The 27,889-nt window shown below is 44.4% G+C and overlaps 1 protein-coding gene and 1 long non-coding RNA gene across 3 annotated transcripts in view; one reads left to right on the top strand and one right to left on the bottom strand.

The window, feature by feature from the left end:
* The window catches only part of LOC125092880 (uncharacterized), a 128,664-nt gene that overhangs the window by 9,459 nt on the left and 91,316 nt on the right, over nt 1-27,889 (top strand). The gene's annotated exons all lie outside the window — the stretch shown is intronic.
* Nucleotides 3,480-14,497, bottom strand: STC1 (stanniocalcin 1). The gene is given in 5 exon segments (XM_047717372.1): nt 3,480-5,230; nt 11,146-11,165; nt 11,167-11,358; nt 11,994-12,136; nt 14,121-14,497. Coding segments are annotated over 5 exon segments (744 nt in total). The 5' UTR covers nt 14,239-14,497; the 3' UTR covers nt 3,480-4,959.

Consider the following 27,889-nt stretch of genomic DNA (forward strand, 5'->3'; position numbering starts at 1 on the left):
TGGGACTTGAACTCACAATCCCGAGAACAAGAGTTGTCTGCTCTGCCGACCGAGGCAGCTGGGCACCGCTTGGGCTCTTTATGTGTGAATGGGTTCAGGGGGGCCCACATAAGAGAATATCCTATCTATACTATTCTGTTTCTTAAGCTTGGTGATGGGATACAGATGTTCGTGTATAATCTGCCATTTTGGGTTAAGATCTTGATTAAACAGTAATGTTTAGTGATCTACAAAAGAAAAAGAGTAAGAAACCCAAGTGGTACGTCAAGACTCATGTCAGGGGTGGGTGTAGAGTCTAAATGATGGTGAGAGTATGCACGTAAACAGTGATAGTCCATTTGTTGTGTGAGCAATAAATAGTGTTTGTAGGGGAGCTTGCTATGTGCTCGACACTTTAAGTACTTTATATATAACTCATTTAATGCTCATGGATGACTCTAGGAGGTAAGGCCTACTACTTATCTCTATTTCATAGGGAGATTTTCATAGCTGAAAAAACCCAGGTGTGAAGCTGTCAGACACAAGGGCACAGAGATAGTCGGGGAACTTGGGTTTGCACTTGGATTAAGGGAATCTCAGGTCTCAGTTCTTTCTTTCTTTCTTTTTTTTTTTTAAAGATTTTATTTATTGATTTGACAGACAGAGATCACAAGTAGGCAGAGAGGCAGGCAGAGAGAGAGGGGGAAGCAGGCTGCTGAGCAGAGAGCCCTACGCCGGGCTTTATCCCAGGACTCTGGGATCATGACCTGAGCCGAAGGCAGAGGCTTTAACCCACTGAGCCACCCAGGCGCCCCTCAGGTCTCAGTTCTTAAACACCAATGGATAGTAATCAGAGTCTCTGTATACATGGACGTTGACAGAAGACTGAGGATGAAGGCCCAGAATGAATTCAATGTATTCTTTATCCTGGGCCTGGTCAGAGAAAAGCAAGTGCAATACAAGTTCTAAATATTTGTTAGTTGTCCTGGACCCCTCTGAACATGGGAAAATGCAGTCTGGAGGCAGAAATAATGATACTGAGAAAAAGGTCCCCATGTGAATTTACAATGTAGAGAAAATCCACTAATTAAAATAGAAACAAAAACTATATAAGAACTCTCCTTGAGAAAACTACACCCTGAAGCCCTTCCCTGCTTTTCTGTGATTGCACTTGTAACCATCCTTCGAGACTCCGATAAACGTCACTCTGTTGTGAATCCTCTCCTCGTTTTTTCGAGCAGGGACGTTTCTTCCTTTTGATCTCATCCCCTCACCCTGTCTCCTGGGTGACAATAGGGGTCACTTAGCAAGCAATCCAGTTTGCTGGACACGTAAGCACTTATTTTATCTTCTTGGGAATAGCCCTATGGATAGTTATCACTATCCTCTTGAACAGAGGAAGAAACGGCTGCCTCACGAGATGAAGTCATCTGACATCATGCGGTTAATAAGTGGCCGGGCCAGATCTCAAATCCCAGAAGTCCGACCCTGGATCCAGGTTCTCATCACCAGAGCCCTCTGCCTCCCTTGTCACACTGATTGCCTTTTTTCCCCTCTCTTGAACTCCTTCTAAATCATGCATTAATTTAAAGTATCAAGGATACCCTGCGTCTGGGTGCTTTTGCAGTGCTGAGAGCACATCGGTGACTGAACATGGGTGCTTCCGGTCTGAGCCCAGGGTTGGGGGCAAGGTCTGCTAGAAAGTGAGAACAGTGGAAGTAAAGGCCTGCGAGGGAGAGAGGGCGCAGGCCTTAGCAGAACCCCTGCTTCTAGAGCATGGGGTTCACTGCTTGGAAGGAAAGGGGAGTCCTGAGGCGGGACAGCCGAGTGGTGTCCCAACTGTACAGCTTCTTTGAACTTTGTGAGGAGTTTGGGTTGTGATTTTATCGTGAGGCTAACGGGAGCCACCAAATGGTCTTGAAAGGAAATTTGGAAAGTGTTGACTTAAACTACCTTTGTTTGCATATCAGCACTTAATCTGTGACATTCAAGAAATTGATCCGCCGCTAACTTCATGTTCAGAAAGTCTCATTCAAGAAGTTTTCAAAGAATAACAATGAAAGACATTGGGGAGAAAAAAAAAAACCAATAAAATGTAACACTTTATTTTTATTATTATTATTATTATTTTTATCTTAGAAGGAATTCACCAAAGGCTTCATATTATGCTATGGCATCTTTAATTATAAAAATAAGCAAATAAAATAACTTGCATCTGTCATTACCATGATATGTTTCATAACCTTTATATGCACATGGAGCTTAAAAATGTAATTTAACAATAAATAATGACATATACCAGATATGCTCACTGTTTATTCCAGTACTCAGCCAAAAACCTAAATATCATTTAAATTATAAATACATAATGCAAATATAATGGCACAAAAATGTCTAAAGTGCAACCAAATCACAATAGAAGAATCATGCAAACTGGTCTAGGTCAGCCCCCGAATCACTCTGTGCAGCAAACACAAGACGAAGCTTTGGAAGTTTAGCGGGGAGTTGGAGGGAGTGAGATGGGATGGGGAAAAGAGAAGCAAAAAACTAGCAACATCGTGAGAACTGCTTCTTTCCATATGTGTAGATATATGTATTATAGATACATTTAGAAGTATCATTGTGGGGGAAAAAAGGGGGGTACCACGGTTTGAAGAGGTCACAGCAAAAAAAGAGATTCTACTGGACTGAAGTAAGAGAGAATTTTGCTAGGAATACTCGTGAACTACTTGTCGCATTGGGGTCCTGGCTTCGTGGGTTTGCGAAATGGACACGACACACAAACTTGAATAGCTTTTCTGGTTCGAGAAGTCAGCCTTGCCTGGGGGTGGGGGGCTGGGAAGGGGAGGGAGGGGGAAGGGTCAACTTAGCGTATGATCTACCTGATTTCCAAGAGGCTAAGGCAGTGTCCGTATGTTTGGGGACCTGGGGATGGGACAGTTCTGAGTATAAAAATGCTCGTAACAATCTGATGTCAGCACGCTTAGAGGCTGTGTGGGGACAAAGGCAGCAGCGCGTGTGCTGCCGCTGGGTCTGCTGTGATTGCTGTTGGTCCTTGAGCAGCACATTACTGCTTTTAAAGGCTTTATGGTAAAGTTGTATTGCTTTTCATTTTTTCTGGAGATGTGCCCTCCCTCCTCCCACCAGGATCCCTATCATTCGGTTTGGTCAAATCTTGAGTTTAACCTAGTGAGAGTCAAGCACCAATAGTTTCTACCTAAGCGAGTTTGGAGTGGCCCCTGCAGTCCTACCCCTCCCCCCTTCTCCTCCCTCGACATTGACCTTTGGTGGGCAGTGACACTCTTAAGGGACTGTTGGGTTCAAGGACAGTGACCCTGAGAAACTACTGTTGTTCATAGATAGGTTAATCATTTGGCTTTGGTGGTTGCCATCTTGTAAACATCACGGCAGAAATAATCAAACCACCAGCTCTGTTTCCCTCTTTCTTTCTTTTTTTTTTTTCTTTTTTTTCTTTTTTCGTTTTTTTTCCCCCATTTTTTTTATTTTTTATTTTTTTTTTGTTTTTTATTTTTATTTATTTTATTTTATTTTTTTTTTGTGATCCTACAGAGATGGCCCAGCTGCCAGGACTACTTTGGCAGACAGTGTGCTACAGGACGAAAATGTAAGAGGAGTCTATTAAGGCTGGACAGCCCAGGGTTCTTTACACCACCTCAGCCCCAAGTCCCCGGAACTGAAGACCCAAAGGCTGACTGACTCGTTCCTGACTGATTTAAGGGAAAGTCTCCCACACCATCATTGGTTCACCGATGAAAGATGGCGGGCGAGTCAGGAACTGCCACTTCCCAAGGTAGAGTAAGGACTTATCGAACTGTAAGTGGTCCGAGCCCAAAGGGATGCTCTTTTGGGTTCCTGTAACTCTCGGTTGGACGTGACAGAGCCGTTTCAGGAGAGATCAAAGTCAAGAGTAGCCTCTGGGTTGAGGTGGGCTAGGAGATTAACATTTTACCTGGGGTCCTTCAGACAAACCTGTTGGTTTTTCCTATCTCATACAGGCCCATCTTAAGTTTTGATGTTGAATAAAACTACTTCTACCCCCTTAGTTATAAAAAAGGCCACAAGGAGCATTTATGTGGATATCTGGAAGTGAGATAGTTATTCCATTCCCAGGAAAAGAAAAATAAAGCTAAGTTACAAAACTAAATCTATATGCAATAAAGTTATTATATACTGCTTTGTTTAAGCAGAGTCCTCTGGAATTTATGTACAGTACATTAGTTTTCAGCTATTTATATTCCACAGTTAGACCTTAAGATTCTCTGGTTTTTAAGACAATTGTTAAAGATACTTTTAAAGCTCTGAGCAGTTACAGTACATAAAGATGTTAGCTTTTTGTTTTTCATTAGATGCAAGAAGATGCAGGCTCACACCCCGGTTGAAGAGCCAGGCTTGAGCCATTTGGTAAATGTGTTGGAAAGGAAATTACACACTGAAGGGTCAAGACCATAAGACACTAGCTCATGAGAGATCAAGAATTCAAACACGACATTCATATTCGTCCGTGGCCAGCACAGATTCATCACACGAATTCCGTTGAACACCTTTATGGGCATTTAAGACATGCATTTAAATTAAGTCGCTTCTCATCAGCTAACTCTACTGGGGCAACCATCCTCAAAGGGCTCCACAGCTTCCAATGACAATGACTGGACCTTACGTGAATGCTTTGTATTTGAGAGGAGTTTGAGGGGGGCCTGGGGAAGGAACGTGATCAAAGAGGGTACTTTCTCCTGCCAAGGGGCAGAAAGAGCACACGTGTTCTGTCTGTGGGAATGCTGCCATCGCAGAATGTTGGGATATTGATTACAGAAGCCTCGTTTCATGCAATTTTCTGGAAGGGGAATAGAAAATAGGAACTACTTAAAAAAAAATCAAACCAGGCACAGTACACTCCAAGTCGGTGTGTGAACACCTTTCAAACGAAGCTAGTCTGGAGAGGCTGTGAAGGCCTCTCCCTGCTCACGCGCTCTCATGGGAGGTGCGCTTGATGTGGGAGGGAGAGGCCGCCTCACCTCGGAGGTTCCGGAGGAGGACTTTCAGCTTCTGTGGCTCGCTGGTGCGCCTCCTGTTGAAGTCAGCTCGCTGGTGTGTTTGGGCACAGTGATCTGTCTGCAGGATGTGAAAGAGGCTGGCCATGTTGGGCCCAATTTTCTCCATCAGGCTGTCTCTGATGGTGCTGACTGTGTCTTCGTCACATTCCAGGAGGCTTCGGACAAGCCTGTTATAGTATCTGCATTGGGGAAGGAGAGCACATGCCACAGTTCATCAGGGAGGGCAAGGCAAGGCCGGGCCTTTCATCTGGGCCGCAGCCAACACCCATCCCAAACGGCCCGACCATGCAAATCTGGACCAGTCATCAGCTGAAGATGGCCCTCACCTCTAACTTCTGTGCAGGGACTTCTTAGTTTGAGTGTATATGCGTTTAATGCTCAGGACACTTAGGTCACACTTGGAGAAGAACTGGCTGCCAGGGATTTCTAACAGTTCTAGAAACACCCCAGTCACAGAGCTGGAGGGGATCGCAGAGATCATTCAGTGGCTACATTGCATCACCTCATTTTATAGAGAAGAGACGAAGGTGGGAGAGCTGCAGTGACTTGTCTAAGGTCATACGAAGGGTTAGTGGTAGAAACAGGACTTAGTTAAATATACCAGGAGGTGAGCCCAGCCCTGGCGGGACTGTTAGATGAGCAGTCACTCGCGTGCATTTGCAGGTATTTTGATGGATCTTTGCAATCTGTCTTTTGCTCGGTGGTGTGTGTGCAGGGGTACGGGCACACGAAGGTTTTGGATCAAACTTCTATTTTTAAAGGAGGCTTCTGCCTTCAGTGTCTAGTGCATTTTTCTATTCAATTTAACTTCCCTGCCGTACACTCCGTTAGCCTTGCTAATGGTCATTGACCCATTCTCAGTCTTTCTTCCAAGGGACACTGTAGTCAGAAGGCCAGATGCCAGGCAATGAGAACCCTGAAATGGAAGGACTGGGAGGTTTCTTCTTCAATAATTCCAAAGCCCACTGCTCTAGCTTTTGCTGGCCTCTTCCTCTTTTGAGCATTTTGCGGACAACTGGTTAGGATTCCCTGCTTGACTGTTAACTTACTGAAGGCGGGATTTGTGTCCTTATTCTTTGTAACCCACATATGCCGACATCCCAGGGTTCTGTTGCCTGCTCACTGTCCATCTGATGATTTATTTTGTGGCCACGAAGGAAATGGGGAGTTTGAGAAATAATAATCCTCTTCACTAAGTCAGGATTCCAGGAAGAGAAATTAGAGGTAGGTGTGCTTAAGCTTTACCCAAAAGCCTTGTGTTTGGTATCAATCACATTCATCCAAGGGGCAAGTGCTTTAGGCACACAGAATGCTATGGCTAAGCATTATGGCTCGGGCACAGACTGTCCGACAGCTTACGCATTACTTGTCCTGCTCATCGGGGGGATGGTTCAGGTAATTTTCCAATTTGAGCTGGGATGTGTTTGCTCCATTTTGAGGTGGCATTTGTAAAAACCCATTAGCTCCGTGTTCACTAATAAGAGACTCCTCCGATGACAGTGACCTACGTATTTATGTGGAGAGACTCTCTCCCCAGAGGAGCTTGCGGGTCGCTGGGGCCACAAGCTCTTGCATGAAAAGAAGCCTGTTTATTTTTAACTCACCTCACAGAGCCCAGGATCAAACATCCTTCCAGAATAACTTAACCCCCCAGAGAGGTCCTTTCAAGGATGTACGGTAAACAGAGTGGAACACGGGTAATGAGGCAAAGCCGCCACCCTCCCGTGAGTGAGCAGAAGGAAGGTGGGGGCCACAAGCGAAGAGCTGTTGTCTGGGTCTCGGACACAGTCCTGGCCCTACCCCTCCCACGAGGGAGGATTATATCCAGCTGTTGTTAAAATTGGGATTCTCTGGCACAGAAACACATTTTCCAACCCTTTGGAATTATAAAGCACATGAGTCAAAGCAGATCTCACTTGGATGGGCAAATGGGGAGAAAAATGGTTTTGGAAAAACTGAGAATAAACTACTTTGTACCAACAGCTTCAGATATCCACACACCCACATAGATCCCCAGGCACCTCTTTCCTCTTGGCTCTGCGAGGATATGGGTCCCCTTGATCTCTGTGTCTATTTCACAGGATGATTAGATCTTACAGAATAAGGTTTCTGATCTCTCACCCTCCTGACCCCCAACCAGGACTTTAGAACTTAGAAGTTAACCCTTCCACTTCTAGAAAGAACCATCCACAACAGATTACACCGCTCCCTGCTCCCCGAGGTGAACTGCAGAAGATGGTCTCTCCTTCGCTCAACATTGAAAGTTCTTGCCTGGATGAAGACGTCTAATACTAGTCACGATACTAAGCCTTGACTCTTTAAGGCCACATGTGTCCCTTGGGCCCCACTTTGTCAAAGTGCCTGCTCTCCCTGTCTGAAGGCTTCTATCTTCCCTATTGCTTTCTCTGCTAGCCCAGATAGAACACCTGTTCTTGGTATTTCTGGATGATGGTCTTGCCAGCCTGAGCACCCTAGTGACTCTCCCCAAATCTACCCTTAGCTTCTCTCGTGGAGCTTTGTGAACCCGGCAATGGCAGGCTAAGAGTGCTTGTTGGAATAGAAGATGACCATAGCTCCATTAGCAGCTCCTCCAAGTCTGGGAAACCTGTCAGCCTGTCCAGCTGCCTTGATGTCTGCCTCATTGGCCAGAGCGAGTGACAGTTTAATCCTCCACCTCTCCATTAAGGGCTGGAATACACAGGAAGAGCGCCGACCTCCTGGATTGTGTAGATTAAAAATGAAACAGACCTTTCCTATCTAGAAGTCACCAAGTGAGATTATTTAAGAGACTGTGTCTCCAGCAGAAGTTGACTTGGCAGTTGTCACATATTTAATTGAGAACCATCTTGTACCAACTGTTAATGTCACTGTAGCTGTTGGTAAGATGTGCCTTCTCTTTGAGAAGAGAACGTACACAGATGTAATCTTTGATCACTAAGGGGCACATTTACTCGGTTCTCCTTGGTATTCTTTTTTTTTTTTTTTTCTATTTGTAGTCTACTTGGACTGTGCATATTTCCTATAGGTTCTACTTGTCGCCACTTTTGAAGTAGAAGTCAAATGGCTTGGCTCAAGGCCACCTGTGTTCTAGGCCCATCTCTGTCATTCAATAGCTGCGTGACCTTTAGCGTGTCACTTTCCTCTCTGGGCCTCTGTTCTTTAAATCAGCACAAGGAGGCATTTAGTCTAGATAACCTCTGTGATCATCTCCAGCTATGACATTCTCTGTTTCTAGGGATTTGATATCTATTTTCTCTCTTAATTTAACAAAGATGGGGCGGGTTGCTTCAGGACCATCTTCTGGAGGAAGACTTAGGACTAGTTAAGGAGGTTCTTTCCTTCACCTTTACAGGGGATGGCGGGATGTGCGGCGCGGGACTCAGTAGGTTAAGTGTTCTGACCACCCAGCCTGAAAGGACCTTTTAAAGCACGTTTCTTTTTCCCACTTTGAAAATTCCCTCACGGACTTTTTTTTTCCTGGTAAAGAATACAATCAGATATTCTCCATAGCTACTGCTTCAGCCATGCCTACCCAAATACACACATACTGCTTAGGAACGTTCTGTGTGAGGGTTTATAAATAGTCCTTTGTTTCCCTTGATCAATATTATTCTTCTGTTTCCTGTTCCCTATCCATGCCCTAGAGAGCTGGAAGCTTCGTCAGTTTTCCCACTCTGGATCTGGATTGGTCTGATTTCTTCCCAGGCTTCACACTGCTCCGCTTGCCTGATCCATTTTTGCCTGCTCTCCCTCATGGTTGAGAGAGCGGTTTGCAAATTCAGCCGGGGGGACCTCCAGCTCACCCTTCTCTTTCGAGCGCGCTTCTCTCACGGAAAACATCCCTGTTCTGGCTCCTGGTCCAGTCACAGGCTTTTGGATTCTCCCAGGCCAAATCTCATGCTAGATAAGTCACAGGAAGGTGGAATGAACCTGTAACTACTTCCCTTCACAGTTCTGTGCCAACTGGCACAACTTAGTGTGTATCTGTGGTGGGGCAGAGGCTGGGAAAGCAGGATGTTTCAGAAGAGTGAGGAGCTTAAATAGAGCAAATCAAGCCCAGCAGGGAACCGGAAATCTCTACAGTTCTGAGCAGGAATAATATTAGCCAGTGGGAGTGAAATACTTGAGTAAAGAGCTGCATGGAAGATTCTGGTCTTCAAGCGATGGCCACTTTCTCCCACTTTCCTAATAAGTGTGATTTCCCTGTGACGGAAAAGGAAGATAACAAGACTCCATGCGACCATTTGCTCAAAGAGGTAAAAAGGAGACCCTCCTTAAAAGGGATAGTGGCCTGGATTCAAAACTCCTATTACTGACCTCTTCTTAGATACTTAGGATCACATAGGGCAGATCTATATCGTCTTTTCTGTAAGACCTCTCCCTTCGTAATGGAAGATACGACCTCAGTTGAAACAGAGAGGTTCATAATGCCTTCAGATTGATTATATGCTGTATTATAAGTCACAAATTGTCACGGGATCCTTAAAGTTCTAAACTCATCACAGTGGCGTTGCCAACATTCGCCTGCCCCCCAGTTGTCACACAAATACATACTGATCCTAGCCCCTGTCTACTAAAAATTCCCCCCCACCCCCCATGGTGAAGGGAGTCTCCAACAATTAGCCAGGGTTGGTTTTTTTTTTGTTTGTTGGTTTTTTTTTTTTTTTTTTTTTTTTCAGTCTTCAGATGTAACTTGATTCTTCTTAGGAGAATATTAAGACCAAGGTCAATATCAAGAGATAGGTCATTTGAGATAAATGTTGGATTTGATTTTCTTGTTCTGAGAAAATCAGGTAGGGCCCGTTGTCACTTCCAAGTACCGAACCAACAAACTTATAAATTGACATGAGGTTCTGAAGAGCACTTAATGTGTAGGTAAGTGTGGGTCAGAAATTTTACAAAGTTTTAATGTCAGGAGCCTTAGCGTTTCCCTGAGGAAGAGCTACTTTTCCCGTCCTCCAGTTGCATATACGTGCCTGACTCAATCACTGGTCAGCCCCGGGAGCAGTAGGCTGTTGCCACTGTCAGAAGAAGGGTGGCAGCACCCGGCTAGGAAAGCAATCAGGGAAGTCTGTGTTAGCCCTCAGGTGGTCCAGGTAACATGCAGTAGGACTCATTTTTGTCAGTCTGTGCAGATTTGCCTGGAGTGTCAAAGGATCCTAGTGCGTCAAGACTGGGAGTCAAGTTTTAGGCTGCAAGGCATCATAGTAGGCTGAACTTGTCCTGCCCTCACTGTCCTTGTCCTGCCTCCATGCCAGCCCTATGGACACCTCTCTCAACTTCATCACAGATGGGAACGCCCAGGTCTTGCTGGGAAACCTTGTAGGCCATGGAATGAGGATGTCAGCTTCTCCCAGCTGGTAAAGACAGAGAGCCAGCGGCACAGAGAGGCAGGTGCTCAGATGTGTCTAGTTCAGTGGCTTTGGGTCATGGGACAATATTGAGATGAGAATGTGACTGAGTATTCACCTGAACACCATTCCAGGAAATCTTGGACTACAGAAAGGAATAATATAGACCTAGGAGGGAACATGGGAGTCATCTTGTCCAGCCATTTCACTTTTCACAAAGGAAATCTGAATCCCAGTGAAGTGACATGGCTTACTCTGGGCCATCTGCTGAAATACCAGCTTGGGCTTGGGGCCGACTCAGAACACAGGCAGATTTAAAAGTCTGCATTATGACATTTGATCAGGGTCTTAATAATGGTCAATTTTATGGTGCATAGCCATAATTTCAGTCAAATTTGAGGTCTCACAAGCTTGTTTCCATGAACTTCCCAAATCCCTTCCTGCTTATGGTGAGAAACTGACAAGGAAAATGTACCCAGGGAGGATGCAGATGAAGCTTTCTATTAGCTGCATGGAAAGACTTTTCCTATAATAGTGAGGAAAAAAAAAAATCCAGGCTGCTTAAGCTGTCACAACCAATCGCAAACATATTTTTTCCTGCAAAAGCTGGGAAGGCTGCAAGCTAAAATAAGATCCTGACTGTGGCAATTAACCCCCTTCTATGTCTGGTTCTGCCAACGCCCCGCCTCCCCCTCCCCCAGGCTCCCCCTGCCCCATTGCAAAAAAGCGGACTCATTCAGTACCTATTGGAGAAGTGGTTGGGGAAGCTGGACGACCTCGGTGATGGCTTCAGGGTTCCGCTTGGCGATGCTGCACACGTTTAGCTTGCTGTAGCATTCCTCTTGCACCTCAGCAATCATCCTCTGGAAAGTGGAGCACCTCCGAATGGCAAGGAAGACCTTGGAGGTGACCCCATTGGCGATGCACTTTAAGCTCTCTTTGACAAATGCTTTTCCCTGCCAGGCAAGGGATAGAGGGAGAAGTTTAGCTCAAGCTGGCCAGAGAAGACAGGGCATACCAATGTGGAACTTAAGGGGGTTTGCCATGGCCGCGTCTTGTAGCCATCAATATGTCCTCGCAGTGAGAAAACTGTACACCGTGACCAGGATAAAAAAAAAATGTCCCCATTCTCTTTGCCTACCGACAGAATTGGGCTCCACAGAAATAATGAGACAGGGGAGAAAAAGAGATGAGCCCTAATCCACCACCCTGCAGCTTAACAATAGCCATAAAATGGCTTTGTCTTCTTGGGATTGAGACTTTGATAACCCACAAACTGGTATGCCAGGTCCTACAGTGAAGAGAACTTCTTTGTTCGAAGAACGTTTTTATTTCCTCTTGAAGAGGCAAAGGTTTTTCTGCTCCTCACCTGTCCCTTATAAGACAGCCTCTCTCAGCGAGGTACATTCGTGCATTAGAGTGGGTGGGGAGTGTCATGTACAGAACCGACTTTCTGGCCAAAAACGCGCGTGCGTGTGTGTGCGCACGCTGGAGTTGAGAATTTAGGCTGAGGAGGCTGAGAAGCCGAGCAAGTTGAACACGGTGTTAAAGACAAGCAGCCCGCGGGAGGCATGGGTCAAGGTCTTATTACCTGAGTGTCAAATTTGGCAGCGCTGTACAAGAAGGATTTACAGATGTCATACATCCCATCTGTATCACAGGTGGAGTTTTCCAGGCAGGCAAAGGCCCCGCAGCCGACCTGCAGAGCACTGTTGAGGCAGCGAACCACTTCAGCTGAAAGAGACAAATCCACCCAATCTGGGTCAAACGTGACGGTGACTCAGAGGGGTCGAGGTGGCAAGATTCAAGGACGAGGGGTCGGAAGAACGCCTCTTAGACGTCTGCGATGGGGCCAGTGGAGGGCCCCCTTCAGAGGGGGGTAGGAGTGGGAAGAGTGGGGCGGACAGATCCTTTGGCTTAGGAGACCAAGACCACGTGGAAGGAGAGGGAGGGCGTGAGTGTTCCCTCTTGGTCTCATCATTACATACAGTTTGGGTAGCTGGAGAAGTAAGGTCAGAGTCTGCGGAATGCAGGTGCTTGAAGAGCTCTGCAGCATCAAAGGGCATCCCCTCAGAGCCCGAAAGCACTGGAAGGCAGGAGGCGATGGCTGGCGGTCAGGTTTACGAAGTGGAAGGGCCAGGGAGTCCATTCGGCTCCCGAAAAATGCACTCCAGAGTAATGAGAATGGAATTTTAGCCTAAGTGGCAGAGAAGAATTTGCCAGGAGTTCATCTGGAGACCCTTCCCATCGAGGGCTTTTAATTTACCTTCCTATTGGCAGAAAGGGATCTGGCCCATTCATGTTTGATCCCAACCCCCACCCAGGACAGTGCTTAGAGGTATGCATAATCTCTCTCATATTAAAAGCCATTTCTTTTTTAAAAGAGAAACACAGGTGTGGAATAACAAGGCCAAGGCACCCCTTGTGCAAGACTGGAAGAAAAACCGCAAAGAACTTGCATGAGGCTTTCTACATTTTGGATAAGATCTCCCATAAAAGTAATTTCTCTCCTACAGAAGGGGGGTGTTCTGGCAAGCAGCTCGGCAAGAAATGATCTGCAGCCTTCATACCATAGGATTCTCCTCTGAGATCAAAAGCATGGTTCGGTTAGGCTTCCCCTCCCCCTCCCACCACCCGCAGCCTCTGGGATGTTACAAGTCATTTCCCTAATTATATATTTCCACGGGTTCAAATTATAACTTTGCTTTAAGCAGTTTTAATATGCATTAGGGTTGCTATTGTTTTAGGCAAGCTTGAATTGTGAATCACTGCATTTCTATAGCAACTAAGTACAAAAGGAAGTGAAGCAAAGCCCTCCTCTAGGCAGGGACCTGTGCTCTTCGGAGGGGAGCGTTGTCTGCAGCATTTGGACACCTGCGAGCCCATCTCTGCTGACAGTTGGGGGAGAGGGGCCGGCAATGTTGGAGGAGGAAGCTGGACAAGTGAAGTCAAAAGGCAGAGGTGTTAGTACCGGCTTCCAAAGGATTCTTGTCCTCTAGAGCCAAGATAATACACAATTAACTGCTCTGGGCGTCAGAACCAGAGTGAGACCTTCCCCCTTTAAGAAACTGCTGCTATGTTTCACAAATACTCGCCCTCTGGCCCTGGGCTGCACCGGCAGCTCAATGAAGCACAAGAAAGCCGGGAGGAAGAGAAGGAGCAGTGTCAGGGGTGGGAGTGTAGGGTTTTCTCTGCATCTGCCCGGGATTTGTCAGACTTGAGGGCTTCGGTTCCATAAATCTGTCTGCAGAGGGAGCTTCCCGTGTGCTCTCTGAAGGGGCAAGGAAGTCCAGTTATGGGGTCTAAAGGGTGAAGGAACGGGTGGGGGGCATGGGACAAATCATGTCTCACCTTAAGATCAGCTTCGGCCTCTGGAAAGTATAGAGAGCTCTTTGAAGCATGCCAACATTCAAGCCTTTCCCCGCCCCCTTTCCCCCCCTCCCCCAAGAGGGTACGTGCCAGATTTCAGGCAATCAGGCTAGGCTTATGCAATGAAATACCCTCAGCAGAGCGCCCAGCTTCTTCGTTAGTTGCATGCAATTTATTAAACAAAGGAGCTCCACTTCCTAAGGCTATTGGATTACACTGGCAGTTTATTGCCATCAGGCATGAAGCACATTTATTATCAAGATCAGCCGTCACAGACACAGTTGCAAAAGCGAGAGGCAAATGAGGACAGCTCTTTGGGGGAGAAACCGGTCCTGGGTTTGCCGCTTACCTGAGTTCTGAGCTGCCACCCGGGATTTCCTGGGACTCACAGAATCATTCTGCTCCACCTCATGGGTTGCAGAAGCACTGATCACCAGCACCAGAAGCACTGCTGAGTTTTGGAGCATTCTCTGAGAAGTTTCCGCTAAGTTGCTGGTTTTTTTTTTTTTTTTTTTCCTCTCCTCCCCCCCCCCTTTCCTCTTTCCCTCTCCTGGCTTGAGTGAAGATGTGGATCTGGATACACTGAGGGCCTAGGTGAGGATTTGATCAGGATTTTTTTGTTGCTGCTGATGCTGTTCCTGCTGACGCTTTGCTGCTGCTGCTGCTTGCTGGCTGCTGCTGCTGCAGTGGCGGCTCCTTGCACCTCTGGCTTTTGCAAACTGGGGGCCCAAGAGCTGCACCCAGGGATTTTATAGCCGTTCTTATCGGTCCTTAGGATCAGGGACCAATCAGGTCCCTCAACTGGTCTGGCTAGCCAATCCGAGGGCACGCTCATTGGGCTGGAGCTGTTTGACTTCTTAGAAATATTTTCCAGCAAATTAAAAGTACCTGCTGCCAGTGTTGTACGTGTGTGTGACAATGTGTGCATAGATGTGTGAAAAGCTATTTTTGTGGAATTAAGGGATGACGGTGTATTGATTGAACTAGGGGAAAATCATATGAAAATCTCAACAAGGTGCTTTTGGAAATCCATCTTTTTTTTTTTTTTTTTTTAATGAGCTACTGGTGGGGGTGGGGAAGGGAGGAGTGGGCATCATCAGCAGGATGGGGAATGTGGTCTCTTTGGATTCTAATTTAACCTCTTGATAGCAGTTTTGGTCTGATTTTACCAGCTCGTAGTCTCTGTTGTAAGCTACATGAACAGTGTTGTCCCCATCTCGCTGGTACATATATGTAGGTCTGTGATGCTCTCTGGATGCATCTGGGTGTCCGGAGCTCTCACTCACATATACGAGTCCCCGAGGAGGGACAGATGTGAGTGGAAGGGCTCTGATGGACTGGGATAAGACGGCTCTGAGCTGTGGTCCCAATCGCTCTCTTGACTAGCTCTATGACCGTGGTCAAGTCCTTTTACCTTGTTCTGCCTCTGTTTTCAAATCTGTGAAATCCCCACACTGGAGTCTGGCATTACTTATATCTCTAAAACTATGATTCTCCAGTAACCCATATTAACCTCGAGTCCATCTTTTAAGTCACCAGCATGACTGCAAACAGCGGGAGTGTTGGTAACCCTAGGTACACACATGCACACCTCCACGGCTCAACAGGGAGACCTGGGGAATGCCTGGAAATTAACAAACTGTGTTTTCAAGCCCGGGGACTTCATAATCACATTGAAACAATAAGCTGGCCAAAGCAAGACTAAACCTGTTAGGTAAACCAGTTCATTTCTTGGGGGCAGGTAGGACAGGGAAGGCGTAGGAAAAGACCAGAATGTGTAGGAGAGAAGACTGATAAGCTCTAGGCTTAATGGGGAAATTACAGTGGCATCAGAAATCATGCCCAGTGTAGAAGCTCATATTTCCTTATAAGCTAGCAACACTGAGACATATCCCCAGCTTGTGAAGAAGGATGATGATCCAGGAGAGGATTTATTGGGGTAAAAACAAAACAAAACACCCCCCCAAAAACAAACAAAAAAACCCCTAAAACGTGGGCATTGGATTAAGGGCTGGGGTGAAGTGAAGGGATTAAGCAAGAAAACCTTCACAAAATTTTAGGACATAAATGAGAAAGGGCCCCTGGAGAGTCATAGAGACAGAGTCAAGATGATCTTGCAAAGAAATAGAGCCAGTGGTTTGAGTTTAGATCCTAAAATCTTCAAAGGTTGAAGAAAGGGTGCCAACTCTACTAACCACAAACCAAGACTCAGCTCTGTATGTGTGAGGGGAGTGGGCGTGCCGAGTGAGTCTAGCCCCGCCCTGCTTGCACAAAAGGATTGTTTGGGAAGCATGAAATTTGTTAGAAAAGGGATGGAGGAAATAAAGGATAAAGGAAATACTAAAGGCAAGGGAGGGAATTTTTACATTTTCATTAAGAAATAAGTACATTTCAATTTAGATTAACTGACAGTATCGGCATTTCTCAAGTCCCTTCCCGGCTGGGTGCTGGGGACTGAGCGGGGGAAGGTAACAGAGAAGAGATACACGAGAAGGAAAAATAAGGATTCTTGTTGTTGACCTTGCAGTTGGAAAGGGGGTCAACCTCATCATGTTTCCTGAAGGGTCAGGATGTCAGGACCTTACACAGTAAGAGAAGGGCCTGGTCAAGACTGGGTAGAGATGTGGGGAAGGCTTCATGAAAGGGGCTTCAAGGAAGGGTCTGTCTGGTAAAGATGTGAACTGCTGTTCTCTCTTTATAAGAATTTAGGGAAAAGCTATGACTGTTTCATTTTTTAAAAAAGCTCACATCTGTGAAGCTCAGAGATTGTCTTTTTTTGCTTTAAGCAGGAGAGGTAGATGGATGGAAATGCAATGTGATAGTTCAGTGTTGTGTTCTAGAAGGAGAACAAGAGAACAGATGTGTGTATTTCCTTCCTGAGGATCTTGCTTTCTCTTCCTCAGCATTCTCTACCTCCTTAGGCATTTCCCCCTGTTAAAGGCAGTGCAGTTTGTTTCCCTTGTTGGCTTTCCCCCATGTTGGCCTACTGGCTTTGTAGGCTGTAGAGTGATGATTTCTCCCATCTACATTCTTTCCCCCATTATCTGGTGCTCCCACCAGAACACAATGTCCGACAAGTGCCCGGATGTGTTTTGCATTTTCTCTGATGTTGATTTATTATTGTTCCTTCTTATTTCACTCATTGACTATCACGTGCCTGCAGGCTCATTGCCGGGTGTGCGAAGTGTTTCACAGAGACAGATAAACTGTCCTCTGAAGAAATCCAACACCGGCCAGCCACTTCAGTGTGAACATAATTAGCATGAGCCTCGGTGCACTTGGGAACATCAAAGAAGGGAACTGCGTTCTAAGGAGAAATGCCCGATGAAACCTTTCTTCTGAAAGGAGAAAACTTGTAAAGTTTACGCTGGGCGCTTGTACCTAGACCGCAAGGCAATGCTATCTGAATGTTCACGGTCACTGTGCTCTTAGCTTGGCCTTTGATATAGCAATGATGGAGGAGTCTTGGGAACTCTGGAGGTGATGTCTGGTTCTTTTGCAACTCCCCTGGGTGGTATAAGAGAATATGGAGGAGTCCGAATAGCAGATTTCCAAATTCGAATTGTATCCTGCAAGCAACAGGGAGTCATTAAGCACTCTTGAATAAGAATTCTTAAAGGACTCATTGAAGTTAGTGTTTGGAGAAGATCTTTTGTTCAGACTTATGCTGGTTTAGAGGAAGAAAAGAATGGAGGTTAAAAAAAAAAAAGAACAGAATGAGGTTTTAAGACTAGTAACATCGGTTTGTGACGATAAGGTCCTGGACAATGATGGTAGCAGTAGGAAAGGAAGAGAAGAAAAATATGAGAGCTATTTAAATACAATGGAAATTATCAAGTATTCTAAGAACTACCTTGGGAAAAAAAACAACAAAAACAAAAAAACCTCTTTCTTCTAGTTTTTTTTTTTTTAAAATTTTATTTATTTATTTGACAGACAGAGATCACAAGCAGGCAGAGAAGCAGGCAGAGAGAGGGGGGGAAGCAGGCTCCCCGCTGAGCAGAGAGCCCGATGTGGGGCTCGATCCCAGGACCCTGAGATCACGACCCGAGCCAAAGGCAGAGGCTTAAACCACTGAGCCACCCAGGTGCCCCCCTCTTTCTCCTAGTTTAATGATAATGGAGACATACATATCAGAGCTTTTCTCGCCCCATGTATATGACTTTTATGGTTGACAAGATTAACTGGCATGTCCGTTGGGCAGGCACTTTCTGGCTTCTGTGAAAGTAGTAGGCTTACTTCGCGAAAGGACTTGACTGTACTTCCAGTAGAGGAAGCACCTTCCCCAGCCTAACTGTGTGAGTTGGAGGTGTCCCAGGTGTAGTGGGTGGGAGGGGAGGAGAGGCTTGGCCACTGCCCTGAGCAGGGAAAGTGCAAAGAAGTGGGTGGGAGAATCTGCCAACACCTAAGGCTGGGCGATGGTGCCCTGGCCATGCCCGTGCAAGGCTGGCATGCGTTCAGTGAGAAGATTAAGCCAAAATCTCTGGAGCTTTGTTGGATTTGGCTAGCTTAAAGCTAAGCAGTGAATGGCTCCTTGGCTTTTTGTTGAGAGGAGCCCGGGGAGAATGGTTTCTTGATAAATGTTTCTTTTGTTAACAGAGTACAAGGCCCATCAAGGCTGGTCTGCCATAGTGACCAAGGTTGGAGTGTCACTGATACTCTTCTTTGGGGGTTCTGGGCCTGACTCAACTGTTGATCTGTTGAGTCATGCCTTCGGAACCTCAAGAAAAAGAAGGAGAAAGAAAAGGAGGAAAAAGTATGTTTGGGTGTGTGGGGGGGTTATTTTCGTCCTATAGAAAGATACCAGGTTTTCTGTGTGGACAGTCTCTAATTCCTGAGTGAATCTTTGCCTCTTTATTTGTCTTTGATTGCTTTAAACTCTGCCAAACGGAGAGAGAGAAAGAAAATACATGAAGAGGTCAAACTCTTCTACCCCCAACCCCCCAGTTTATGGAGGGTTACTGAGTGCCTGGCACTAGGTCAGGTGCTGTGGGAAATGCAGAGAAATGTTTGACCTTTTTCTGTTCTTCATGAATTCCCAAGCTAGTTCTTAACGCATGAACGTTGTATTTGAAGAAGAATATCTGTTTTCTGGAAATGTAATACGTCAAGTGGGTTGGAATAGAGTTTATAAGTTTGCATTCAATTAACATTTACTGGGCGCCTATCTACTCTCTGCCAGGCATTTCTGCAGACGCTTCTTATCTGTGAGAAAAGAGCCACTCACTCTCCTCTCTTCCCAGAGAAAGGGCCCAGGACCCAGAGAGAAGAATGGCTTGCCCATGGTCATAGGACGATGGAGCTAGGTCTTCTGAGATTTGCTCATTGTAGGGGTAGCTCTGGGTTCTTCAGATATGTCAGCACCAGCTTGGAGGAGGGGTTTGTGCAGGCTTAGAGCGCCCCCCAGACTGGGTGGGGAGAGGAAAAAGAAATAGGCAGGATGATCTAACCTGTTTAAACTAGAGCAGGCAAGTTGAAATTAGTCTCCACTTCTGTGAACATTGGCTCCCCATTCTTTCAGGTGTAAGTTACGATGTCACTTTATATCCGAGAGGACAGGTTCATAGTCTTAGGGGCAACCTGCAAATCTGCAGTTTCACAAGAGGCACCCGAAACAAGGTGAAACAAGGACGGAGAGGGTATACGTGTCCTTGAATCTGTTACCTGTAGCCTTTGGGAAAGCCTAAAGTGACATTACTCTGTTGAGACACACGAGGGCGCTCGAACCAACCAACAATGAGATTGTTCTTTTAAAATTAAAAAAAAAAAAAAAGAAGTTGTGAATCTTGGTTCTGTTAGATTGGCCATTGTTTCAGACCATCGGGATGTTTTTAAGGGACATAAGTTTATTTTTTTGGTCAATAAGAAAAGCTCACTCTCCTGTAATTTAGTTAATGAGCTTGCAGACTGGCATGGTTGTACATATTTGGAAGTTTTGCAGTTTACACTGTTCTGAATACAATCCTTTCATTGCCTAGCACGGAAATAGGTTGCAGGGAAGTTTTTAAAAAGTGTTCTGCCCCAGTGCTAAGGAAAGGATAATGCCTGTAGCTAACTGTTAAGGGCAGGTGGTAACACACATGAGTTACTTTGAATTCTTTGCTTTAAAAAAGGAAAAAAAAAAAAAAAGAATTCTGTTTCCAGGTGGTAGTGAGCATTGCTCCTTGTCACTGAAGAAAATGTAACTTCTTTGACCCATTTTTCTACTTTGACCCATTTTTCTACTTAGTCTTCTTTCTTCCAGTGGTCTTTAGACAAAGGTCAAGGCTGAATAACTTCACGTTTTTGGTGCCTAGCCTACAGCGGAAATCTTCTAGGGGAACTATGAGAGGTTGATGTGGGGGTCTGAGTGCTCTCCTGCTTCTTGGTCCTGTCCCCAGGCGCCTTGGTAAAGAAGACGTTTGCAGTCTGTTACCTGCAGGGATTGGGGCAGACCTGTCCCACCACATATGTCTGAGAAAGCTTTCTGCCAGGAGCTTAACGCAGACCCCTCCAATTAGAGGTCTTATCACTTCCAGCCAACCAATCCGGCTGTCGGTGCATGTTCTTTAAGGTCTGTGTGTCTGGAACAGTGTTAGCACCGTGAAAGAACAGACAGTGCAGTACGGGGCAAGGCATGGAGGCACGGACCTGGACACATGGCAGTAAATACATGGTGTTAAACCCTGAGCTCCAGAGTGAGATTGTTAGAGGACGCCAATGAGTTTGTGAAGTATAAATTTTAAAAAATCCTCTTCCACAACCTGTGCTGAAGCATCATTCTGACATATTTAGCCTAAAGCCAGCTTGCCATTCGCCAAATGCCATCCTTGTATAAAGAAGTGTCTTGCAGTCATTCCTGAGTGCTAGACAAATCTATCATTACTAGTTTATTGGCTGAAAAAAGGGGATGTGGGGAGGGAGCAGCCTTTATACAAAGTTACCTGGCAAGTCAGCAAAGGGGCCAGACTAGGAGATTATAGATTTCTTTACTTGATGTTTGGAAACCTTGCCAAGAAATTTATTGTGGCAATTCAAATGCATTTTATAATCAAGTTGCATTTAATATGCTTTCAGCTAAGGCACAATTAAGATAAGCCAGTTCCTGGCTCTGGGTGGGTGTCATGGGAGTATCAACATATTCCGACTACTCTATCAGGGTAATAAAGTGCAGAATGCAGAGTGAGAATTTATACTGTAAGGGTTTTATAATGGTAGCAAAAATGGTCACTAAGCGCCATTTCGTTGGCTTTCATGGAACATGGTTTTTGTCAGCTGTTTGGGAAATGAACTCTCTCAGCCCATTTAAAAATTAATTGTAAGGAAATTTAGTGGAATAAATGGAAATCCAAGTGCAAAGGAAACACACTCTGGCCTCAAGGCAAGCATTTTCTTGAACTTGTCATTCCCCACTCTCTAGTGACAATAATAGGAAGGGGGGAGAAAGAGAGAGAGGAAAAAAGTTACAGCTTCGGAGGAAGTGGTGAAATTCTTAAGGGCAAAAATGTCATCAGGGGAGTCCCCGTGCTAAGACAGGGAAATTCAGCTCAAAATAGCATGGAGCAATGGAATATTATTCTTTTCATACAGCAAATTTTAATTATATTCTCACTGCTTGTTCTCATATTTGTATTTATAATGATTTCTTCACATAGTTGTGACTCTTGTCTGTATTGGTCTCTTTGTAGATTAACAAAGGAAGGGAAGTTTCCTGTGTGTGGGGGGGGCACTTTATCCTCCATTTGGTGTTTAAACCACTCACAGCAGAATTTAGAATACAGAAAATAAGGAGAATGAGCTACACTGTTAGAAAAAACTTTGGAAATGAGAAAATATCCTAACATGATATTAAACAGACCTTGAAAAACAGATTGATTCAATGGAAAAGTCAGTATTTTGGGATTTTTAAGTCCTTACTTCTCTCTCTCTCTCTCTTTTTTTTTTTTTTTTTGCCTCCAAAAAAGGTAGAGGAATGGATGGATAGTTTAGATTTATCCCTTGACTCCGGATGTCTTTCCAGATCACAATGCATGGCTGTGGAGTGACTTCTCTCGGGCATGAACTCCTCATGTTAACCCAGGCTGACTGAACGGATTGTGAGGAGACGTCATCACTCCTGCTAACAAGACTCAGAATTTGTGCTTCTTCTTGTGTGTCTCCTTTCAAACAAATGCAGTCTCTTTAGCAAAGATTTAGAAACCATGTTTGTCTTTCAGCTCCTCTCCGACCTCCTCCCCAACTCACTCCTTAAAATGTTGCCCTTTGCCATGAATTGGAAGGAGCCACTGGAAAGCTCCATGTCGCTTTAGAAGCAGTGAGTGCAAAGCCCTCCGCTGTAACATAGGTGCCCCAAAGTGCTTTTCATGGGGAGGGGCTGGTTTCCTGGGAAAGAGCTGTGCCTCGCTGCAGGGTTCTGTGGCTTGTGCCAAAAAGGCTTTGCTCCCCAGTTAAGAACCCAAACCCTACTGAGTATGCTTGGGCATTGTGGGCTGGTAGAAGGTGTGGGGCGGGAGCCTGCCACCTACCTCGCCATGAAGTGACTGAATCCAGCTCCTGTTGTCATGCTAGGAGCTTGGCTTATAATTTTGGTTCTTAATTGGTTGGAACTTCTCCAACTCCTGTGTGTATGTGTGTGTGTGTGTGTGTACAACAGACACTATAATACATGTTTTAAAGGTGTGGGTCTTATTAATGTAACTAATGGCCTTTTAAACTCCAGGCTCTTGTTTGAACAGAGCCCCTGAATCACAACATGGCATGTGTGCTATAATGTACCTCTATTCCATCAAAAGTCGGTTTATATTACATATGATGTGTTAAATAGCAACTGACTAGTGGTGAGATATTGTATTTTATAGATGTTTACTTAAAAATCTGTTTCAAATTTTTGTAGTTTTTTTAAAGATTTTATTTAAAAAAATTTTTTTTTAAAGATTTTATTTATTCATCAACAGAGAGGGAGAGAGAGAGAGAGAAAGAGAGGAAAAATGCACAAGCAGAGGGAGCAGCAGGTGGAGGGAGAAGCAGGCTCCCCCCTGAGCTGAAGGCAGGTGCTTAACCGAATGAGCCACCCAGGCGCCCTCCTGCAATTTTCTTATTGTATTTTTTTTTCCTTTGGAACCAGCAGATTTTCTCTTCAGTAGTTAGTGATCTGTAAGCTTTGAAGAGCTCATAGACACAAGGTACCATCCTCTAGTTCCTAATGAAAAAGTTGCTTCTAAGCCTTTGGTTTAAGAAGAAGTTATCAGACAGGACCCAGACACTCATTAGTGTAAACTGACATTTCTAGAATGTGTTCCCAGAGGTAATGTTCCTATGGAATGCACCAGGGGTTTGCCATGAGAGTCAGCATGTTGCAGTCACCCAGAAATCCTGCAGTAAGAAAGCTTCTACACTGTTTAGTCCAATGTACCCCAAAGGTATTATTCAGAAAGTTTTTACTAGTGAGTAAGACTTACTAACAACTGGCAGGACTGGTGTTCCTTGGAACCAACTTTGGGGAATGTTGGTTGTAAGCCAACCAGCTCCCATTCATCTCCTCTGAGTTTCCCTTGGTCCTGCTCTGGACCAGCTTTGATCCTTGCAGCCTCAAGCTCCTCCTTTACAGCTATACTCTTAATTAGACCTATCTCTCCTTGAGGGTCTACAGGGCTTCAAGATCTCATTTTATCTTCAAAAAATGGCAGAACGCAGGTGTTATTATGCATTACCTACAGGGAAAGTGAAGCTCAAAGAAGCACAGTTATTAAGAAGTAGTGTCTTGATTCAACATTGGGTCTGACTTGAGAGTACATGATTCTAACCAATGGTATGCTACAGGGGAAAACTAAAACAAACAGCTAGAAGTGTGTTTAGGAAGATGGTGAGTGCATTTCCCTTTAGGGCCCTGAACACTGTACGTGCAGCTGAACAAAACTCTTCCCGACCGCCTGTTGGAGCAGAGCAGAGAAGGAACGAGCACAGGCACTCCAGAATGATCTTTCTCTTTCATCTTAAAAAGTCATCTGCTTTTACCAGGGAGTCCGGGGCGTCAGGCCAGGCTGTACCCAGATGTTTAGGAGTCCTGCTCCTTGTGGAATTTCTCTGCTGGGTCTTGCTCCTCACTGGCTGTCTCCCTACTCTGCTTCTTCTAGTGATCACCGCTGAGTTTGCTGCTGGCTACCCGAAATGCTGCAGCAAGACAAAACTCTCTGGGCTACGCTTGTCTGTTTCTTTCACTGTCCCAGTGAAACTGCTCTTGCCTCTTGCTGGGGAATGGCTCAGTCTGATTGAGGGTTATTTTCTTGTCTTGAGAAAAGGGGAGGAGGAACACAATGGCTGCTTTGATGAGTTTGGGAGAGGGCAGTGGTTTCTCGGCTTGCTCTCTACTTAAAGACCTTCAGAGTTACAGCCATTACTGCTTGAGGGGTTCCAAGCTCTCACTCCTCGAAACTGCTGGGGAAACTCTAAGCTTACACCTTACCCCATTCATATGTAGTAGAGTGGGTGTATGCCTGGTAAAGTTTCCAAAGTCTTTTTAAAGCACCCCTTCGGTAGAGGGGCCATCCAAAGAGTTGATTTTCCATTGGCGAGGTCTTTTGTCCATGCCTCTTTGGGAGGAATGAGTATAGAGGGGACAGATGTTTGTACATATCTATTCTCTAGGCTTCATAACTGTATGAAAATGACAAATTTAAAAGGCAATTTATTGGCATAGAAAGCATTATCTGTGTTATTTTATTTTTTCTTTCCCACTATTTCTAAGCCAAGAACATCAGCAGGAATAGAAAGAAAATATGTGTTGTTAAATATTACTTAGGCATTTGACGTGTTATGAGGGGAAAAATCCAATCATGTTCTTATGTATAACATTATGTTCAGTCCTTTATTAATATTACTAGTTTGGCTAAGTGGCAGCTATGGGCTAACATAAACAAATAGTCACGAATGTGCTGAGCCTTCTAGTTCAAACATTCGAGGCAGTAATCAGACTGAACCTGGGTGAGTGGTCAGGGAAGTTTCCTAGAAGAGGAGGTGTTTGAACTGAAATCTGGATAATAACAAGATGTAGTTAGGCAATGGTGGGGACCAGGGGGTTGGGTTGCTCAATCCTAGGGATCACCAACTACAGCCTACCTACTCTGAATATGATGCCCTCTAGTTATTCAACCCTGAAGTGGAAGTGTATGACATTGGAGAGGTGGAGAGGCTTCTTGTAACAAGATGCATGGCCATCCTGAGATGCATTCAGGGTGCATTCAAGGACCTGAAAGATGGAGGGAGAGGAAGAGCAATATTTGATGGGACCAAAGTGACTGGATGGGGCTAGATCAAGCACAATTTTATAGTTTGTGTTAAGATTTGTCAACTCTTGCCTATAGGCAGTGAAAGACCATTAAAGGGGTTTAAGCAATCATCATTGATAAGATTTGCGTTTTAAAAGTATGTATTTCAGGGCACCTGGGTGGCTCAGTGGGTTAAGCCGCTGCCTTCGGCTCGGGTCATGATCTCAGGGTCCTGGGATCGAGTCCCGCATCGGGTTCTCTGCTCGGCAGAGATCCTGCTTCCCTCTCTCTCTCTCTGCCTGCCTCTCCATCTACTTGTGATATCTCTCCGTCAAATAAATAAATAAAAAATCTAAAAAAAAAATAAAAGTATGTATTTCATATCACAGGATAAAGAATGGATTGGTCGAGCACTAAGGTTGGACAGGTGCACTAATAGGAGATGAGTGATGATGAATGGTGTTTGGACTGCAGGGATAGTGGGTTTGGAGAAAAGTGAGAGGATCCAAGAGACACATGGGATATTGGATCGATGGAATCAGGTGATAACGTATGGGATGGGGAACAGTGAAGAGAGAAAAAGAGGGTAGATTCAAAGATAATTTCTGGGTTTCTCTCTTGAACTGGATGGATGGGCTAATATTTACTGAGCTATAGAACACCATGAGGAGAGAGTTTCTCATGTGTTTAAATGCAAAATGATGACCCCACTTTTGAACTGAGTTAAGATGCTAAGCTGCTTCATAGAGATTTTGAGTAAGTGGTTGGGTATATGGATGTGTTGGTCAAGAGGGGAATTAGAGCTAAGGTTACAAATTGGGTGGTAGTTGTCAGGATTTAGAAAACATGGAAGTTGAGATTGTTTAGGAGAATGTATTGGGTTAGAATTAAGGAAGCGCCCACCACTGAAGAGGTTTATGGAAACCAAATATTACGTGGCTGGGTAGAGGAAGGGGAGGTTGCAAGGAAACCTAAAATGCAGGTCCAATGAGATAAGAGGGTGCAATCCCCCAATTAGGGGAAGATGATGTTCCACAAAGAAGGAAATAGTGAAGTGTTACCTGCTGTTGAGGCATCGAGGGTATAAAGTAAGATATCTTCACCTGCAAATAATAGAATCTGACTCAAACTTGCTTAAACAACTGGGGTATGTATTGACTCTTCTACCTTAATGTAAGAAATTTGCAAGCCTTCAGGTTCATCTTGGTCTAATGGGTTTGCCTTCATCACTCTGGATCCCCTTAGGTGTGCACCCTCCTTTGTGGCTTCCCTCTTTAGACTACTTCCCTCATGCAGCCAAGATGGTTGCCTTTGCTTCTGGCTTCACATCAGTACTTCCTGGTGTTCTGAAGTGATCGTTTGACTTCCTCTTGCTCTCCGTTGAGAGCGGATCAACTTATTTTATAGAAGCCCTCACCACGCTCCTTCTGGCTTGTTGCACTGAACCCAGTCACAGGCTTATTCCTGAACTAACCCCTGACCTGAAAACCACCTTGCATTTAATGACTTAAATGTGATTTGCTGACACCATTACTGCGGAGAGCATGGGGATAAATAGACCAATGAGATTCACTGCAGGAAATATGGATGGAGTTGTCTTCTCTTGAGGCACAAAACCGGAGTTGTTTTGGGCATGATCAAGAAGAGAATGATAAAGAAGAGGAGGTTGGGCAACCAGAAAAGACCACTACGTTAACATAAGCAAGAGCTGAGAACTGTTAAGAGTTTGGTGAATGGTCTGCTAGATACGACATCCTATATGATGTTCTCATTCTTTTAAAATTCAAATGGGATTATGTCACGCACATTGCTCCGTATTTTGCTTTTTTTCCTTTAAAAATATTTTTAAATGAAACTTTCACTGAAGCGTAACAAAGATAGACATTATTTTAAAGCTGTTAATGTGCAAAATAGACAGGCAACCCCATAACGGGGGACATTGAGCTTGTTCCAATATTTTCAATATTACAAATGATTCTATGTCATTTGTAAATGCCTTTTGGGGCACAGATAAGCCTTTCTGTAGAATACATTCCTTGCAGTGAAATTTCTGGGCCAAAAGCTAAGCATGTAACACTTTATAGAGCTGAAAAGCATCCTCTTTTATACTACTTTTTTGAGTAGTCTATGAGAATGAGTATTTCATCCGTACACTTACCAATGCTGAATACCAGTAATTGGGAAATACTTGGTGAAATCAAATTGTCATTTTAATTTATTTCCTAGATTAATATGTCTTTCAAAGTGGATCCTCTTCTCTATTTTTTCATTTATTTTCATTTTAGTGTTCTATTTGGATTTTCTCTCTTTTTTGAGTATATATGGCAATTTATGTTTTTCCAAGAAAAAAATTATGCAACAATGTTTTCATTACTTTGGTAATGAATGGTATTCCCATTGAATTGGTAAAAGCTCTTCTGTACCTGTGATTAAGACTTCTTGTTGGAAAAAAAAAAAAAGACTTCTTGTTGGCTTTTAATGTTATTTATACCTTTTTTCTGTTTTGTTTTTTTTTTTTAATCCGACTTGGTAAAGATTTGTTTATTATATTGTTTTCAAAGCACCATTTTTTTTCATTTTATGAAGTCTTCTAGTATTTTATTCTAGATAATTAATTTCCATTTTTAGTTTTATCAACTTATTCTTTCTACTTTTATTTTGCTGTTGGTTTTATCACTTTTTGGATTGGAAGTTTAATCTATTTAAAAAATTTCTTGTTAGATAATACATTAGGCATGCATATTTTTCCTGAAAGATATTTTGACCATATTGTAAAAATTTTGTCATCTAGTACACTTGCACTGGATATTTTTTCCTGCCTTGTTGAAGATTATTTGACCATAGAGTTGCGGATGCATATCTGGGCTCTCTACTC

This window comes from Lutra lutra, chromosome 2 (genome assembly GCF_902655055.1).
Source record: "Lutra lutra chromosome 2, mLutLut1.2, whole genome shotgun sequence".
Classification (NCBI taxonomy): Eukaryota; Metazoa; Chordata; class Mammalia; order Carnivora; family Mustelidae; genus Lutra; species Lutra lutra.